The sequence below is a fragment of the Etheostoma cragini genome, chromosome 16 (assembly GCF_013103735.1).
Source record: "Etheostoma cragini isolate CJK2018 chromosome 16, CSU_Ecrag_1.0, whole genome shotgun sequence".
NCBI lineage: Eukaryota > Metazoa > Chordata > Actinopteri > Perciformes > Percidae > Etheostoma > Etheostoma cragini.
The window spans coordinates 16,085,622-16,106,526 of record NC_048422.1 but is presented as its reverse complement, the minus strand read 5'-3'; the positions used below and the strand labels follow the sequence as shown (position 1 = coordinate 16,106,526).

The 20,905-nt window shown below is 37.2% G+C and overlaps 1 protein-coding gene across 1 annotated transcript in view; it reads left to right on the top strand.

Annotated features, from left to right (window-relative positions):
* brinp1 (bone morphogenetic protein/retinoic acid inducible neural-specific 1) overlaps nucleotides 1–20,905 on the top strand; it is a 106,215-nt gene that overhangs the window by 28,431 nt on the left and 56,879 nt on the right. The window contains exon 3 of the mRNA XM_034896350.1: nucleotides 19,774–19,964. Within this exon, the coding sequence (XP_034752241.1) occupies nucleotides 19,774–19,964 (191 nt within the window). The remainder of the gene's footprint in view (nucleotides 1–19,773; nucleotides 19,965–20,905) is intronic.

Sequence of the window (20,905 nt, the reverse complement as noted above, 5' to 3'; positions counted from 1 at the left end):
TAAACTGTACTAAGACATTACAAAAACTTCTATCTTTAAATCACTGATTACTATCAACTTTCTTCTTGCATCTTCTTCTTCTTCCTATGGGTTGGCTTGCATAACATATCTCCCCATTTGTTACATAAAGAGGAAAAGGGATAGAAATCCTCTTTTTTCAGAATGTTGTGTTTTGATTTCTTTGATTTTCTTATCCCTAGTCTGCTAACTTAGAAGTATAAAAAGAATGAGAAAGAGCAAGAGAGTCATTTGCCACATTCCTATGGCAGTTCTTTTACAGAGTTTGTTTTCTGTCTCTCAGTTCTGTCTCTCTTGGTAACTTGCCACAGCCCCCGGTCCCCACTGACTTTCATGCCTTGATATTGTCACATGAACAGTAAACAATGCATTTGCATAATGTGTAACTTGACAGAGTGGGATGTTGCACAGAGACATGAATCTCAGAGGCAAGACTTCTGAAGCCGCTTTCCACAGACGCTGTACAGCCGTCGAGTGCTATCTGTGATGCTGTAGTGATTTATTAAAACAGAGAGTGTGTGTTTGCATGTCGGAGGCTGCTGGGAACGTTGCCGGGCCCAGGTGGCAGCTGTTTCTGCCTCTTAACAAACCATTAGTGGCATCAAATTTAGCCATCAGTGCTAGATATACCTTTCCTCATGACAAAACAATTAAATCTTGCTTTAGGAGCATGAAGACTTTGATGTATTTCTTGTAACAAATTATATGACAACAATCAACAATCCACATCCACTTGTCAAACATCTGCAGAACTGTCAGTCCAGGTAAAGTTTGATTGATTCCTTTTATTTTTTTAGCTATGTTCTGAGTGATTGCCCTCAAATAAGGCCTTTGAACTTATCAGGACTAACTGTACTGTACATTGCAGTGTCTTCTACAGATGAATTAGTGGACTAAATGAAAAATTACATATTTATTAAATAATCATACAGTATTTGAGGCAAGGGTGTGAAATAATCTCCCACAGGTCCAAGCGTTTTCCAAGGATTTTAATCCCAACCTGGACCACCAGTTAATTCAATGATTAGTACATCTTTAGCCAGAGAGGGGTGAGGAAATCAGTGACATCAGCTGGTGTAGTGTTTCGGTGGAATGAAATCATACATACCCTCGGTCCTTCTAGGCACATGATTGCCCAGCCGTGCTCTACTCTAACCAGCAATGAGAACTGAATCGCTTTGTAAATTTCCCTGGGGACTTTCTGTGCCTCAACGATTTAGTGGTGGAAAGTGGTTGAATCAGATTTGCAGAGAGACAAAGCATCCATTCCTTTCGGGTTCTGTTATCAAGAGAGATTACCCCCGAGGCACGTGGCCTGGACAATGCCAACCTGATCAGCAACAAACAAATCTGCCCCATCTTTAATAACATGGGCAGTGCGCCTAATTTGAAGGATAAACACAGATTTAGGAAGCCTCTTGTCTACTGCTCTGAAAAGGTCACAGCTGCTTGAAGGGGAAATATACACCATAAGGCACCAATTATCCTCACCCTCCAGACCGATGTCTCTTAAAGAAATGATTGGAGTGTGTTTTTTATTAAGTAATCGTCATGGCTGTGTCACTAGTGATTGCGATCTTCAAACCTTTCCTTCCTTCCCTTTTTCCCCCCTCCCCTGTTATCGTATGCATGTATGCAGTGTATATTTCCTATATGGTATTCATAAATCACAAGAAAGCCACTTTCACTGCTGGCTGCATCCTGCTTCTGTATCAGACCTGCAGCTGAATAATGTGTATCAATGTATGTTTCAGTTAGTGGTGAAACTCGATTGCCTGTTTTGCTCACACTAGCATCTCTCATTCTGTTGCTTGTACTCTATTATGGGGTCGAATGTGTTTCAGATAATGCGTGTTCTCTCTTTGGTCTTTGTTCACAGAGCTCTATCTCAGGTTCTTGTGTGCCTGAGTGAAAAACCAATATAAATGCAAATCTGGTAGCCATTAATGCATTTTAAAGGCCTCAAATCAGCATACACTGTAATCAAAGAAGCGAGATGGAGGTTGTTATTTAGAATAAAAATATTTATAAAAATGAATAGTTCTGATTGATCCCACTTTGAAAAGACATGCTGAAGTGAATGAATAGAGAGGGTTGATAGAGCCACTCTTGTCATTGGACCAGAGCCAATGAAGACCTAAAAATCTATCCAAGTTTCTGATCAAAACCCTTCAATGACCTGTGGGGGAAAAATACTTGGACATTAAATGGAAACTTACATGTTGTCCATAGGAATTACAACAACAGACCCATTTTTGGACTTTAATTACAAAAGGTAAACTCAATTCTTTTGCGAAGCACTGCCAGACTCAGTTAAAATACCTATGCTCTGAAAATAGGAGCTAAGTGTCATAAAGACTCGTTCAAAAAGGAATATTGAGCCATTTTACGTTTAACTGCACTGTTTAGGATAATTGCAAAGCCGTTCTAATATCCGTTATCACTATGCTAAATTACAAACTTATTAAAACCTTTGAAGATTGCTTGCACATACATATGTTACCAAAATAGTAATAGATTTCTTCAAAGACAAACAAGAAATCTATGGTTTTTGTGTTGATATGTCCTCCCCTCATCTAAGACAGAACCTTCTTTCTGTTAGAAAAACTAAGAATGATATTTCAGCTTCTGTAATATAGTTTATCTCCGCTGGCCTGTATTTCTGTTACTCTTTTATTCTGTTATGGGCCATTAGGATAAAACAGCACTAAAAGCTACTTTTTATTTGAGTTATGTTGCATCAACTATTTTCCCAAGACAAAAATAAACATTACGCTGTTACTGAAACTAATAGCTAGCTAAGAAGTTAAGCCAAACAGCCTAATGGCACCTTTCATAGCAAGATCCTGCAGCACTGTGCTTAAAACGACAATGACAAAACTGGTACACATGGCCAAAAAAGCAACCTTCTTAAGTTTTAATGTTTCAGGACATTTATAGTAGGTATCATGAAGCTTTTTACAAAGTACTAAAACAGTACATACTCATTATCTATGTATATATACTGAATATATGTAGATATAAATATTTAATATTCTGTCTTCTTTGAATATTCTGGTGCTGATTAAGGGTCAATTTGTGCAAAAATCAAGGGATTAAGGTAACATTTTTGATCTTTTGGATATTATAGTGCTAGTTGGTCAGGCAATGAAAAGAGTGTTTGCTCTGTGTGGTTCATAATAAATTCCAAGCTTGTCGCTGGGTGAAAATAGACACCTCTCATGTCTTCACAGCAAATATAAGTCTCCTGCCAGCAGCTTCAGCAGTGTGAAGATTGGAAACAATGGGGAAACAGCTAACCTGGTTCTGTCCAAAGGTATAAAAATCCAGCTACTGTACCAGCAGCTCTAAGGCTCTCTAAATAACACGTATCTTGTTTGTCGTCTGTACAATTTAATTTTTAATAGCATTGTGGGATAGCAGGTGGCGGGCAACTGACCAGCGTTGTGAAAAAAGGGAGTGGACATGTGTTAATGAAAATGTTAACGTTATGCAAAAGAGGGCTGGAAGGGCCTAGATGAATCCAAGATTACAGGTTCAAAATGAGCACTACTTGGAACAACACAGGTGGCTTATTTACACAATGTTTGCCAACTAGCTTGCTCACACGCGTTGATGTACCCACAGCAAGCGAGAAGTGGCAGAGGCGATGTAACACACATTTTTTCACTTGCAGTTGGTCTTCACCATAGAGAAGCATTTCATTTATATAGATGTGTCTTTTTAGACTAATGACTAATACACTAATGGCTTTAATACCATGGTTTGACAGGAACAACATCGTCACATGCAATGCAAGTACATTATGGATATCTTTACCTGATATTAATTATTCCTAACTATAATCAGTCCACAGACAACCACTTGATCAGCACTAAACCTTGAATGAATAATTCAACGCCAAATAATAATTACATATTCCTTCTCTTATTTAAACTGTTCATCAAACGAATAGCCCTGCGTCTTGAGATATACTTCACCTTTTTTTCCAGATTTTGCTAAAACATTTTTTTCTTTCAATTTGTTATTAGCATGGCCTTGATGTAATTTGTTAGCATTCATCGAGCAATGACAAAAGCACATTAGGTTTCCTCATGTGTTCAGTGTGGATGTGTCTGTCAGTGCTGATATAGGCCCCATTTGTTTTAAACAGAAACAAGGTGTAACATTTGTCTGACTCAGGTCTTGAATTAGTTTGGATGAGCCATCTGTAATTGGATAGACTGAGGGAAAGGGAATTTGGTGTAGTAGGCAGATTTGCTGAGAGAGGCTGCAGCAATGTTTAATTCAAAAGGTTGTAGCCAAAATAAGGGAAGGAGACAGGCAGTCAGGAAGTCAGGAGGGATGAAACAGACTGTAGAAGGAGGATATAGACATCGTGTGGTCTGAGTTTGCCATTAGGCAGTAAGAGAGGAAGGTCCCAAAAGTGTGTTGTAACAAAAATGTATGTAAGTGCTAGCGACATGGAAGAGGTTTCGGTGAGTTCAGTATCAAAACAAGGAATGGGGGAGCATACGCTGGCAGTGAGGTCATAGTCAAGGAGAGGAAGAAGCATTGGACTGGTTCAGATGTCTCAGAAATTCCATGTACTCGAGTGCACCTCTCTCTCTCACAAACAAAGAACAATGAAAGCCATGTATTTAATATATGTTTAAAGATAAAAAAGAAAAGAAAAAGCTGTCTTAGTCCATCCAGGACTTAGCCATTATTTAGTATTTTCATTCATCCTTGCATGTATCTACTCATTATATGCAACAACATCATTCTATTTGTTTATTGCGTGCTTATTCATGTGTTGTGGTGCAGTCAGAATGAATATGCAATAATAATAGAGGTGATGACAACAATAAAACTAGATTCATAACAATGCCAGTTGCAATTAGAACATATTGGTGTATTACTATTTTGTCTACCAATCTCCAATATATACTCACTTGATCACTGAAACCTATCACATTGACATTATCTCCCACAAGCTAAGATATTCACTTCTTCTATGTAAATAAAGTAAAATACAAATGCCCTCCATAACATGTTTAAAAAATAGCACAAATTATTTTAATTGATTTAAAAATGACAATATTGCAGCTAAAAGTGTAAATAATTTCAGCCAAAAAACAAGTTATGAATTATCTTGCTCATTTATATAATGCTTTTTGGTAGTCGACTTCAAAGGCAGCCCTCGAGACTTTTGCTGTAAAATTAATATATTTTATGCAGTTTCTAAGTGACACTGTTACGAAGTGATTGTGTGAATATAGCTGAGATGACTCATGAAGATGCTGTCACCAAAGATAATGTTGGCTGTTACCTCACACTCTGGCAGCAGACGTGAGTTCCTATTTGCTGACTGAAGCAATAACCACTTCCAACACTTGGATTTTGAGCACTAGGCTCAGCCAATCAGGCGAGCTGAAATTCCAGCACAGCTTGTCACTGTTATGCACCAACTGAGTATTATTTTAAATTTGAGACCTTAAGTGTGTTAGTACTGTTTGCTGTGGGGCACCGGAAATGTCCCAAACATGATGAAACGTCATCAGACTTTATTGATGTACCACTAAATCTGCATTATGACGAATTTGCTTCACATAGAAATACAGTTTTTCTTTTTGGAAACAGACACACATACACAAAGCACAATGTTAGCATGGGGCTACACTGCGACTACAACCACTGGAGCAGTACTGATGAGGGGTGTTGATCTGCATTTCTCAGCTCTATAAGTTTGGGAGACTCACCAGGGGTGGATCAGGAGAGGAATTCAATGCCACTTCTCTTTTCCTACCTAGTGGTAAAAAGCCCCCGCTGTGGGACAGCTTAATTACTGGCAAGGAAGAGATGGTAATTAGAAGAAAAACAGGAGGCTAGAAGAAACTGTCGGGGTTAAGCACTGACTAATTTAGTGCGTGGGACGCCTGTGCCACTCTCCCTTGAGCATGGCAATACAGCATCACCAAGTGTGACAAGCTCTCAAGAGAAGATGCTGGAGCAGTGTCATATTACCATTTCTATGATGTAGTGATCCTAGCTGCTAAATGAGACCAAATATTCCACTATAGTGAAGCCTGTGTTTTTAAAAGAAAATATCAAAGAGGTGCATATAATGATAACCTATAACACTGAGCTTACTGCTGCCTATGACATTAATTAAGAAACGTGCCATTCAGTGACTACACATTGCCATTGATGGCTTTTAATCCACATGAGTAGAGCCCAATGACACATCCTGTTTGTTAGTTCATATTTTATGTTTTAAACTTTTTGCAAACCCATACAACCAATACAGGTGCTTTCATTTTATCTGATTAGAACTTGTTTCAGGTGAAGGTTTGGTGGATCTTTGGTCCCCATACTCTATATATTCAACAGAATCAAAGCTGTTAGTGTTTCCTAAACACAACTAACATCAGCAGTTCAGGTAAGATTCTGTCAAGCATTTAGTGTACAAAACAGTCCTGTGAAAGGGTTTTATTAGGCAAACTAACTGAATTATGATACTTTGAAAGTAATAATAATAATAATAGTAATAATAATATCATGGTCATTATAAAGACATTTCTTTCAGTCAGAGACCATTATAGCAAATGGTTTGGGGGAAAGGCTCTGCTTGTTTAGGGAGCTCTCAGGGTTTCTGTTGGGAGATGTAATTCCCCTTAATAAACACACCCATTAATCTTAGTTAAGTCGACAATATGAAATGCTACATAAGGAGGAGTTTGGGGAGACAGAGGGAGCTACTGCACCAAATGGCGTTGGCATTAGCATAACCTGATACTATCACGGTTGACTCTGAGTCAACCGTGATAGTATCAGGTTATAATGTCCATGCTATAAATATGATTGGACTTTTTTATCACACAAATAATTAAAGGTAAAAAAATATATAAAGTATATTTGCCCTGAATGTGTTCAGTGCCAGAGTCAGTACACAGCATCTCCTTGAACCTCAGAGGTGTCTTTTCTCTCGTACTTCTCAGTCCTGCAGAGCACAGCTTTGGTGGTTTCTGTGACCTCCCGCATAACATCTGAGACAGTTCACTTCCAGCAAAATACTGAAATAGTTGGACATGTTATCCTCGCTGTGTTAGAAATATAGCGTGTGGTAGGGCCTCCTCTACTGTAGGAATCCAGAAAAGTTTCTTGTCCAAAATTGATTTCAGTAGGGCTATTATGTGACATCTGCCTCAACATGTTGGCCATTTGTAATGGCTGTAGCATGTGGGCTTGAAAAACCCATTTTTTTTACGTGCTCTTCACAGAGAGTTATCAAATTAGATAGTGGTTCAGGTTGAAAAATAGATGTATTGCATCATTTTTTTGTTTAATGAAAAGTGTACAGTGTGTGGAAAGGGAGTTTCAGAAAAAGGGAACAGAGATAAACAGACTGATATCCTCAGGAAGGTTGTTCTGATCTCTTGGGGTTCACACAGCAGAGGCCTGATAGGTAGGTTTAACAAGTAATGACATGTGTCTCATTTTCAGACTCGAAGGAGTGAAGCCGCGTTGATATCTTAGATTACCAATGACTTGTTCATGCTTGTGTACAATAAAACACTTGTAACATATATCTACCAAGTAAGGGTCAGAAGGCTGGACATCACACTACAGATGATAGTGATTCTAAATTGTTTACAACATTATCAGTATAACAAATTTGTAATTTAGTCACATGAAAACTGTTTTTCATTTTGTTTTCTTGGCAAAACAAGCTGTCAAACCCGTTTTCTCCTGATCACAGAATAAACTTTGTCAGCTTAAATTAATATTATATGTTGAGCTTGACAGTTCATTTTTGACCCTAGAAACATTAGCTGACAAAAAAATCTCAACTTAAAGCCAATTTACTTGCTTGATCTGGAGCTTTTGACCTTTATCAAGTTAGATGGTTTTCTTGAATAATTATTTTGTGATCACAAGACAAGAAAACATAACAAATCTCACGTTTTCTTTGGCCCGCCGTATACGTTTGAGGATGTTTTGAGATTGAATGAAAAGCCCAAAGATCACCTGAGAACACGTGTCACATTTTTCTTTTATTAATGTTTGACATTAGGAATACGGAAAATCTCAAACTGGATAGTGGCATAATCTTTTTGAGAGATGCTTTTCAATACAGCTCGCAAAGAAAGTTCCCCTGAATAACACTTTATTAGGCTTAATAAGGCTCTCTTGAATTTTGACCTGCATCCAAAGGTTTCCTTTTGTGAGGCAACTATCACTGTCCAAGGTGCTGATATCTATCCTCAAACCATCTTGTTTGCCTCTGCACTCTTCCAGTTTGTGCCACAATTTTCAGCAATGGCATAACAAGCTTTTGTTCATTTTTCTGAATGCCAGACAATATTAAATAGATTTTTAATTTGATATTGTCACCAAATTTTGTAGCAGTGTTATGACACTGCAGATGTACGGTGGCCGACAGGGGCAAAAGCACTGCAACCTAATGACACACATGCAAATAGACAAAACACAAGCAAATTAAGAAAACTTAAGAAAATCTTCATACATTTTACAACATATGCGCAGCATTCAGCAAACACACTGCAAATACACACAACACAACCAAATACACAAACATGCTTAGCAAACATGCTGCAAATACAAAACCAGTGCAAATAGAAAAGCACACAATCCCCGAAAACAAATGCAACAAAAAAAAACGCTTCCGTTGTGTAATCTGGATGAAGCGTCTTTTTGTTGCATTTGTTTTCAGGGATTGCGTGTTTTTCTTTTTGCATCGTTTCAGTATTTGCAGAATGTTTGCTAAATGCTGCACATGTGTTGTCAAATGAATGCAGATGTTTTCTAAATTTGCATGTGTTTTATTAAGTTGCGGTGCGTTTGCCCCAGTCGGCCACCGTACAGATGCCATTTAGAAATCCTTGAATTAAAGTGAGTGAAGTAAATTATTAGAAGTTTAGAAGTTTCCTTTAGGTACAAATATAAAGGGGTTATTGAATTGAAAGATCTGGCAATTTCATCCATGACAACAAGAGCAAATACAGTACATTGAAATCATCAACATAATGCTGTTTTATTTGGGGGATGACTGACTGTTATTACAGGGGCAAATTGAGTTCAGCTGCAAATTGATGGGATACAATAAGCTGCATCTAGGGCATTGACAACATCAGTTGTTTCTTTTTTACTGCATGAATGCCTTGACCTTGGTAGGGTTTGTGTTATATGTAGATTGGGAGAGCATTGTTAGGGATTTTATTACAGTGCACAGAAGGTGATGAAGTCTTTCATCAGCTGTAAACAGTAAACAGGAAGACTGAGATGAAAGCACATGGGAAAAGATGAAATAATCTCCTGAACTGCAATGACTTTTGTGAATGCAACATAAACAATATTTTCGAGGTGATCATTCATATGATTCTGGATTTCACATGAATGCAGTTCAGTGTCTCTCATCCCATTCTTTGTTGTGTGGGCTTATAATAATTTCCATTCAGTCATTGCCTACACAGTCAGACTAGTTCATCGGCGGAAACTTCTCACATTACACAGTTAATTAGATTCAAACGCATGCTCGTGTCACTCATACATTCGCTTCCGGCATCATGTCCTATCATATTCTTGAGATCAAAGTGAATTAAGAGATTGTTTTTGATTAGATCCATTTTTGTTTCATTGCCTCATCACAATTACAGAGTGCACTAACAAAGCTATTATGCCAGCAATCATTTTCCATTCAAGCAATCATGTTCCATTTTCTGATATGCGTCAATTAATGGTTAATAACTAAGATACTTACGTGTAAAAATGGAGGAAGTAGAATCCTTTGACATAGCGAGGTACACAAATCTCTTGAATATGCAAAGATGTCGCACAGTAGTTATTTTGGTAAGTACTTTTTCTGTTTTAATATGAATTTTTAACATATAGCAACTCTGACAATAACTCCATTATACCCTGTGCTATGTTACCACTGAGCGTATTTATTGCATTCAATGTGCCATTGTGGTAGTAAGTGCATTAGATTCATGCTGTTTATTTCCCCTTTGCCTTCACCACATTCTGTTGAGGATTTCTACTGGGGTCAGTCAATTTTCTGCAGACACAAAATTAAATAAAATGATGACCCGGCCAAAAGACTTTCAAAAACACTTCATACAAACAGGAGGGCAGTTAATGGAAAGAGAGTTCACAGATTAATTTCTGGATTTGAATTTGGATAGGTTTCTCTATTTTATTATCTTCACCTTCCTCTAACTGTGTTTGGACCTCAGAACTAGCTTTACTACATAAACCACTACTTTTTTAGGAGAAACTGAAATGGAATTTTGCCAGCTCATTCAAAAGTTGGCAGAAGAAAACAAACCTATCCAAACTCTGCCCCCGCTCTGTAAGATTGATGGCAGACGTTCCATTTGTGTGTGTTGATCATGTACATTAGTAACCTTTACATAATCCGTTATACAAAACTGTTTTTCTCACTCTGTCTGTCATTTTATTCCTTCATCTGGACTGAAAACCTTACCAGCCTAATGCCACCATTTTACAACAGATGGACTCTGCAGGCACCATGTTGCATGACATCATGACATGGAAAGATGTTAGCAATTTGCACATTTAACAAAGGTTAAGGGAAAGAAAAGCTATTTTTGCTATAGTCCTTGGCAGATTGGTTTTCACTATTGTGCCATCCAAAAGAATTGATCATTCTGGCAGGATTGCAACAATATTACTGCCAAAAGTCCAGTCCTTCAAATAGCTTGTACTTTAAATGCCCTAAATAGCCTTAAGAACACTAAAAAGATATATCTTATAAAATATCTCATTGTGTTTTTATATTAATCAATATTTTTAAAAGTGCATATAAGGACACTTGTCAAGAATGTCAGTTGCCTCCCTGTATGTGTCTATACTTCCTGAAAGATAAGCAACTCTCTCTCTTAGACAGTGTACAGTATGATCATTGAGTTGACAGACATGTGGGAACATTGACAGTGACTCTTAGTCGATTTACTGTTAACACACACCTAATTTTATCCGAACCCATTAACTTCGAACTGTCACTTGGATATTTTTACATAGCCTCTTTTCTAATGGTATCTATTTTTTAGCAGCACTATAATAGAATTTCAAAATAGCCCCTCAGATTTCCTGTAGTACGTTCACCGCTGTGTTTAGAAACCGGGCCCATGCCAGTATTGAAAATAACTAAAACAAGCAGAAGTGAAACAGCTCAGGCCATCCAAAACAACATCCCATCTCTTTCTGTGTACAGTAGTCCTTCACTGGGCACTGGAGCATAGGATTAAGATTCATTCTGTAATATTTTGAATGGTTCTTGGTGGTTGAAATTTATACAGGATTTCAATTGTATCTCTGTCTGTTTGATTTATTACAGGGCTTTGCCTCCTTATTACCATGAAAGGCCTGGGATTTTTCTTTTGTTTCATTCCATCAAGCTGCTGCAAAAAACTGTGACAGCACAGGAGCAAGGCTTCTATGGTTTCAGATCATGGAGGCCTTCCCCAAACACATAACTTAATACAACATTTGACTTTAAGTTTTCTGGATCTACCAAAGTTGGTTTGCCTTTTGTGCTCTTCTTAGGCTATTAAGCTATAGCTAGAAAGCCACCTTAGTCAAGGCAAGACAGCTGTATTTATAAAGCACATTTCACCAACAAGGCCATTCTAAATGCTATACCTGTATACATACTGTGCTGTAGCAAATTATGCTAGATAGAAATTGTATCTAAACCTTAATGTAATCCACATTAATCCACAGTACTTACAGCAAGACAAGACATACACATAATAATAAATGAAATTACATTGAAACAATCTGACTCCACTAGGACCTGTGCCCTATTTTAAGGACTATATCCTGCAACAAAGTCTACAAAGCTTACCCTTTCCAAAGACTTTGGAATGGAGTTGATAAATACTACTTTGATGCTAATTTTTTTAAAAAACTAGAAGTGTATCTTTTGCAGTCCTCAAAGTCGTATGCCACGATCAATAGTATGCCATTTGTTAATTATTCTGTAAATGTAAGGTTGAGGACAACCTAATGAAGTTTTATTTACCAGGTGTTTGTCCTCGGGTAAACACTATCGCTGGTACATCACTTGAACTGGACAAATGAAGAAGCACCATGTAAATCATTGAATCCCTTTGTTGGTATCCTTGACAACTTGTTTTTCAAAGGAGGCAGCCTCTGAAATGTGACAAAAATGGTCATTCATAAACCTTGCTGGGCCACATGGTGATCTAGATGTAATAACATTTGCTTACATCCCTGGCTATATATCATATGCAAGTAGATGCCATCATGCAGCATCGTTTCTGTGTGGGAACATCATGTACAGAATGAAAGGAAATAAGTCAATACTGTGTGGGAAGACAAAATTGCTTCACAAAGTCATTCATTGGGGGATATCCATTACTGCATCAAAGTCTCCCCCAGTCTTTGCAGCTTGCCAGCATTTTCTGTCGAGGCCCTCATGGTGCACCACTATCAGTCAGCTAAATATTGCTCTACAAAGAACATTGTGGCAAAGATTCAATCAGTGATGTCTCAGGAATGCTAAATGGTCAATAATGCAGGATGCCCTGATTCAAATTCTCCATCTTTGACCATTTGCAAATTAATTTCAATAAGTATTATTGTAATAGACGAATGATATCATTGTAGTGACAATGATCCCCCCACCCCCAGTCATTTGCCTCACACTGTACTGTATTTACCCAACCCTTTTTATTTCTAAATAATTGCACCAATTGTTATTTTAAAATGTTTTCCACAACAAAGGTTCATCCTAACTTTTCCAGCAACCAGATATTCTGACTTCCCGACCTCTCATTCACTTTACTTTAAGAGAGCTTGGTGAGCAAGGACAGTAAATACAACAGAGGAGCTGATAAGATGCCTCTGAACCCCTATAAAGTTTTGGGAAAAAAAGTCATACTCTGCTTTTACTGAGAGCAGATTGAGAGGTCAGTCCTTATTTCCATTGGGGTTCTTTCTTTTTTTTTTTTACTAGTTCTTTTGATGGATCATTATGTTTATGCTAATCATAGCAGAAGGCTATTAACATACGCACTGCTTTTGTGCCACAATGTTATGTTAAAATAGTTTCATAAATACAGAAAATTACGGAAATGATGAATGACCTTGCAGAACTGTAAGCATAAATGTGCGGTAGTACTCTGAGAAAGCATTTCTTTTATCATGTAAAATTGAGCATGAAGCTCCCATGAGTACAAACTTAGCCCAGCTGTAGCTGATTTAGACTTTTAGGGCAGGGATTGGAAAGATAACAGTTGTTGATGTTGATTGGTTGTTGGAAATGGACTCTTACCCTCCAGAGTATTTTGTTTTCTGACAATGCATTTGACTAAATTGTTGATGCGATATATCCTTTTCAACCAGCAATTGAAATATTAGTCAAGTCATCCCTAACAAACAAGTAGTGGAACAAATGACAAAAAATGAAAGGTTCATCCTTTATGAAAGCAATAAAATCAATGCTGTCGTCTCACATCAGTGGCACCAACAACACATTGCTTATTCTGTGAAGTTTGGCATTTCACAAGCACTATAAATACCAAATGGAATTTTGAGAGAGAAACAAATTATTCAGTTAAATTAGAAAAATATGAATTTATGTCTTTGTTTTAGATGAAGCTTCTGTCATTTCTCCTCCACTTTGAAACAAAACCGTTTCTGTGTATCACTTACGGAAATTAACATGTCACAGGGAGCATCCTGTCCATACTTCTACTTCTGATTTCAATTACTAGTTTATCCTATTACAGGTTGAAGATTAATGTACAGTAAAGTACAGTGAGTGCCAACCATTATCCTTGTGTTTAAATATGTATCATGGGAGTATGGAAAAGAATAGCAGAACTGACTCACCTAATGTAAAACATGTACTGTCTAAAAGGTGACACGCACAACTGGATGACTGCAGATTAAATGGAAAGGAAGTCATAGAATCTAATGAGTGTATTTAGCCCCATGGTTGCAGAGGCTTTCAGTGGACAATATAGCCAAAGCAATGGAAAAACAGGGTTTCAATACTAATACTAATAATAATCGCAATAATAATATTAATAATAATAATATACAGTCGGAAAAATAGTGTAAGTTTAAATTAAACAGATGGTCGGAGTTCTGCAGGACACAAATTGTATCCTTGTATAAAGTTAGACTTCCAGCATAATAAATATTCTATCTTTATCTATAAATAAAAACCTTGATGCTAAAAAAAAAAAGAAAGTTTCTTTTAGGGTATGACAAAAAATGTAGATGTTATTTTAGAATTGAAAGGAGTACCTAAAGCAAAAGTACACTAGGTAAACATTTTCACATTTAAGGTATTCTCAAAACAGTAGTCTGAGATTTATTTTAAGCAATTCACGTTTATTTCCTCTTTTGTAATTTTTAAAATAATGCTTCAGTTCAGTAACTACAGACCAAATATCTTCATCCATTCAAAAATGTGCAATAAGCTGACTCCCGTCATTACTCTTTTACGCTGAAGCCCAAGAGACACACCATTTAAAGAAACAAGTGCATACTGTAATAATATTCAAGTGATATTTTGCGCTTGTATAAAATTAAACAACACTACGCTGTGTTTAATGCTTCACCAAGTGGTTTATTAGCACTGTCCTGATTTATTTTTTAAGACTACACTGCTATGTGTCTGCAGTAAAACAAGGAGATGAGCACACAGTACTTCAACTTAAATATATACAGTATAGATCAAAAATACTGTTTTCTGTTCTTGGCTTTTCTCTACAGCAGATGCGTCCTTTACATCTTCATTATAAAATGCTGTGTGCCACACTGATGCCCTTTATGACAGCATCTTGTCAGCTTCAAATAAAGTCACCATGTTTTGATAACACTTATGTGTTTATAGCAAGGTGTAACTTTTTTACTTAGTTTTTTTTTAATCATAAATGGCTGTTTGTGTGCCTGGAGTGAAGAGAAAAATTGCACATTTTTTTGTCCGATATTCATGGTGTTTACCACAGACAGACAAAGGTCAAGATGTAACAGAGAAACATATCCATGTTTTAGCATTTAACTGTAAGGACTTTGATTCAGTATGAGAGGAGGAGAGAGGTGAACAAGAAGTCAAGTATGCCAAGTTCTGTAATTTACTGACACTCATGCTTTTATTGTTTTCTGATGTGATTTATGGACATGTTGTCTCTGGGTCTTTCCAAGACAGTTTTCAACTCAATTAATTAGAGATTTTCTTTCACAAAAACAGTGCCCCTCTTTCCTCTGTGCCACCTCACTTCCACTTTGAGTGTCTGTCATGCTCTCTCAAGGTTTTTTAATCTGGGCTCTAGCGCCAGGATCAACAAAGTGCCTTTGGTGACACACTGTATGAAGGCCGTTTCCTGTCCCTGTCAGAGCTTTTGGGAATATTTACTGGATGTCAATACAGCCCAACTCTAATTGAAGCAGACAACATGCTGCCTGGAAGGTGCAATGCCATGCCATTGCAACACTTTCCAGCAGCTATTGTTGCAAAGAGCAAAGTAATATTCATGACACCTTATGACCCGTGCTAAATGAGTAAATTATTTCCTGTCCGAGCAATCACTCAAAATAACACTTAACATGGAAACGTATTATCATATTTTTAATGTCTTGGATCTGTTTTTGTAAAACAATGTTGTCATTATAAATATTTATAGTGATTTATACAAGGCTTTATGCATGATAATGTACTTTGAAGGCATAATGTATTTGTGCTAAATAGAAAAGGTTAGTGTTTGTATGTGGGAGTGGATAGTTTGCTGAGTAAGGAAGGTCATTGAATCTGATTTCCAACTGCATAGCAGGAGTAATTTTCCATGCAGCAGGCCACAGCAAAGACGATGGCTGCCTTGTGCAGCCTTGTGTCTGCAACTCTTCATGGAACAGCTGACTCTGGCTTGATCCATATTGTTCCATTAATCCATCCTGCAATATTTCAAACTGCATTGGATTTTCCTGTGATTGTTTCACAGTAAAAGCAACCTTGTGTTTCCCAGTTGAACCCTTTTAATGTGAAGCAGCGGCAGTAGGAAATGTTTGGTTGTTACGAGAACTAACATAACGCTGGACGGGCAATCTAAATCCAGTGTGGGAATGGCAAACCCCGCCTCTAACAATCAAAACTACTCTGAGGATATAAGTTGATTTAACTGCACTGAATGGCTTTTTAAGAAAAAACAGGTTAATTTTCATGAAAATCATTTGGATTACAACTTTAATGTATAGCAGCACTATTTACGATCAGCTATTCAAAATGGCAAATAGTTTGGTTTAATTAATTATTTCTGTTAATTACTGAAGTCAGAGAAAGTCATTATGTTTATTTCTTTTAGCAGAGTGTTGTAGGTAAAGTGGCATAATTCACAGTTGATGAATTGATGCAATAAATGACTGGTCACACCCATTGAAAACCTCAAATGAATGCAAAATAATAAATGTGGGACTCTGGCAGAAATGTGTTAATGGATTATTTTAATTTGTTTTCCTTACGACATCCCAATTATACATATAAAAACATGACTTATTGAGTATGTTCATGAGTAGTCTCTCTAATTTGGCTTTAACAAGGACAGACAGTAATAGTAGTTCATATCAATATATCATGCACAAAATCCAAAGCAAAACATAACACACATTTTCTGGCTTTATTGCTCAGGTGTTCACTGTGAGAGACTTGTTTTGATGTACTCTTGTTTTGTATTTATCTTGCATTTCTTCTGTAACTAGTGAGCGATATGTAGATTGATAGCTTAATGCGAAAAAACAAAACAGTATGTTTTCATTACAATCAATGTGCTCCAAACATTACTTTTCTTCAGGCTGTTACTTAATTAGGGTCTAAGGAAGAAGACATGTTAGAGCAACCAGTACATTCATTAGAGCAAATCATCTCTCAAAACATTCTCATTCAGATTCATTGTGATCTGTGCTAACTGTGCTAAGACAAACTTTGGAAAGGAATCAGATAAAATAGTGGTCTCAATAAGGGCACTGGGGGATAAAATAACTTCAGATGATTCTTCAAAGAAGATGAAAAACACACACCTCTATCATTGAGCAACTTTTTTCTAAATGCCAAAATGTTGCTTCTTAGAATACATTACAATATATGTGATTGAGCAGTCCAGTGTATGCCTAATGGGACTCCTCCACCATTACATGATTCATCTAAATACACTGTAAAATGCTGTCAGTGTCATTTACATTAAGTATTTCTTAAATGAATTAAGTATTCATTAATGGCCGGCCACATCCAAATCATGGATTCTGTATTTTCTGAGGTCACAGACACTTCCACGCAGGCAAATGTTATGTCCCCACCCTCCCACACGAGTTACTTGAATACCATAAAGCAATAATCACCTTCGCTCCCATTTTCCTTCTTTGCAGCTGCAATGCCATTTATCTCATCTTAACTTCCTTTGATAGGTCATTAAACCGGTCTTGGAGCTGTGAAGTAAAGCACTGAATCATATCGCAGGTTCCGTCTGCTGGCATGCCTAATCTGGGGCAGAAGGGCTCAAGTACATATGCCGGCCGTATACAGTTTTATATAATAATTGGCAGTGACGGAGCCATGAGGAGGATAAACTGAAAATAAAATGATACAGAGATGGAGATGGCAGCAGAGAGGGATACAGTGAGAGAGCTGGGAAAATAATAAAAAGGGAGAAATGTTGGTACATCTGCTGCAAATCTGAAAGGCTCTTGCAGTTCCCTGACTTGAATGTTTGCTCGAGAGTTCAGAAATAAAATTCAACGTGTATTTTAAAGCTGAATTGTGGAACAGGAATGGAAGCTGAGTCAGCATGTACTAGTATGAGTGTTGAACCCTGTCCCGCCAGATGAGAACCTGTTTTTGTAACGCCAAGGAATTGCAAAGTTCAAAAAAGGAAGACTTCTGAAAATTGGCCACAAAGCATATATTAAATATCAGACTAGAAAACATGGCTCAATGATGTATGTGATCAGACAGAGTCATTCTCCTGTCAGTTGTGAAAGCCTTTATATAAGCATTTATTCCTTAATCCAGTTCACCTCTTTGGTAGTACTAAATGTGTAAAATGACATCTTCCTTGAGAGTTGTCAATATAGTATCTTTAAAATGTTGGCTGGATTATCAAGTTGTGTGATTAGGCAGAAGCCTTCTGGCAGCAAGGAATCCAACCGTAAACGCTAATAAAGTGTGCTGAATGAAGCATTAAAAAGTGCTGCCGTCAAGCCGTGGTCAGGCAGACTGACACATCCCTGAATGCTTGTCAGAGAATTCACATTAAGTTACCGACAATCAATTTAAGTGGGGGCTCAACTATTCATGGGTAAATCATCTTTAGGGGATCCTGAGGGCTCCAAATGAAAGCTGATAGAAAGCTGGAGCTTCCGCCACACAGTCTACTTTTTGAATAAAAAAAGTAAGACTGGGTGCAGGAATTTCTTTGCACCTGTCACCAGCAGTTACAAGGAAAGCAGAGGACATAAACATCAGATTGACTTCTGAACATTGGTCTGTATTGTGCAGCGTGGTTGTTTGTGTGGTGTGTCTTTTGTATTGTTTAGTGTATCTGCTTTGTTGGTAGATTTTTTTCATAGACGTTATATGCATAAATTGAACAGAAGTCCGATTTCAATTAGAGCAGGCTTTTAGGGTGATCTTATTGGGATGATAAAGCTGTGTGTGTGTGCTTGATCAGATGAGGCTTTTGTTGCACTTTAAGTCACACACTTTCCGTAATTGGGATCTTTGTTCATACGCTGAAGTCTGCATCATTAAACAAATCTAAATTAAATCAAAATCTAATTTTAGGAAATACTTTTACAACTGTCAGTAATCACAAATGACTTCTCCCTTGTCTCTAGACTAAAAATAATTAGTTTTGTGCTCATCTCAGCAGTGTGAAGAGTTTACACCTGTCTATACAATGCTATCACACATTACAACACAACTTTCAGGTAAAAGTGCGATCACATGTATCACATGTCTTATCCCAATGAAAGACCACTATTCACATACATGTGTTTCGATAGTGGTGTTTGAGAATGTGCAAAAACCATATGGAAATGAAAAGATTTCTGTGATTGACAGAAAGAACAGATGGTGATGACAATCACAGTTTCCGATTCAATTTGCATTACAATGACGACGCCTTTAGAGGGAACCAATGCATCAAAAGTATTCTTTTGCTTTCTCTTTCCCCGAAAAAAAAACCAATATAATCCAAATTACATGTATGAACAGCTTGTTTTATAACAGAAACACAATTTACATGCAACTCTCACACAAAGAAATCTATTTACATGAAGGCCTAATTACTGACTTTCAGTACCTGAATGTGCCAGGCATTAGCCACTGACTCAATACCACAGGGCCTTTTTTTTGCAATGCAGACAGCTAAAGTGTGGTGAAATGTGGTGTCTTAATCTTCAGGGCAGGGATATTTACTCTTAACCCTAAGAGTGGTCTATATTCACAATGTTCCACTTTGCTAAGAACTGCTTAATACATTATTAAAATAAGTTTACGTTTTTATTATCTTAATTATTTGACAGACAAGACCACAGCGTTAACTACCAAATGTGTTGTTTTCCCACAAATGCATTTGCTCAGATGGAGTCAGGCTAATACAGTGCCACACTGTAATTAATGCTGTTTTACTGCTATTGTTCATAGTGTGGTTGTATTTGCTTAGTCATTTAGGTGTGAACAGTTGTTTGTCCTGTGATTGTCAGGGAATTTGCACGTTGGAAGGTGAGGAACACAGCAATTGAAAGAAGGGACCTGATCCGGAACCCCGTGCCGCTCATGCCTGAGTTCCAGCGCAGCGTACGCTTGCTGGGCCGCAGACCTACAACTCAACAGTTCATCGACACCATCATTAAGAAATATGGAACCCACATTCTCATCTCAGCCACCCTTGGAGGTAAGAGAGGTTTCATTTGCCCACTTCCATGCTTGATTAACAGTTTGTACACACCTTTTAAATGATTTTTACACATGGGCTGTGGTTTGTGCATGTCAATGAAATTACTTTGCACACCGCCGTGCAACTTCACAGTTGAATTGCAAAAAAATAATTAAGGCGGAGTGGACCGTATGCGAAGCTGGCACATATGTTTCTAATAAAGGTGTTGGAGATCTCAAAATTGACATGGACACCGAAAAACCTGATCTTATTACATTAAAAAGGTTTTAAGAGATATTTTGTTGAAGCTGTATTTTTTTAGCTGACACAGAAGAGATCATATCTAGAACATTATTTCGTATTCATATTTGTTTATTTATTTCAAAAGAGAGCTACTATTTTATTACATAAGTTATTTTTATACCATTGAGGTGTAATAAAACATGTTCATTAACCTCTGAGAAGCCTGTCTGAATTTTTGTCTCGAGACTGGCCGAGTGTCCTCTTTTTTTGGAAGTCAAAATATGGTCACCCTACGCTCTGTAGCTAAAACAAGTGAGCTGTCTCAATCTGTAGCTAAAACAGAGACCTAAACACAAAGGATGAAAACAGGATCTGCAGCAATGATCAGTACAACAAAAATATGGTGTTTTTTTGAAAATGAAACTATTCTAAATATGCAAATGCAAGTGTGAACCTGTAAATGGGCATAATATGGAAGCTTTAAATATAACAATAGCTCTTTAAGGACCGTTAGCGCTGCAACATAAAGTGTGTTTTAACTAAAAAATATATATATATGCAGACAAGTGGTATTGGGTACTGAATTGGAACTGAAAATGTGAATTTTTGTATTTACAATGTTTAATATCTATTTAAAGATAGATACAGTAATTGTTTCCTGAAACTGATCATAATGTATCCCAGTTAAAAACAAGATAGAGCCCTTTCAGCAAGTA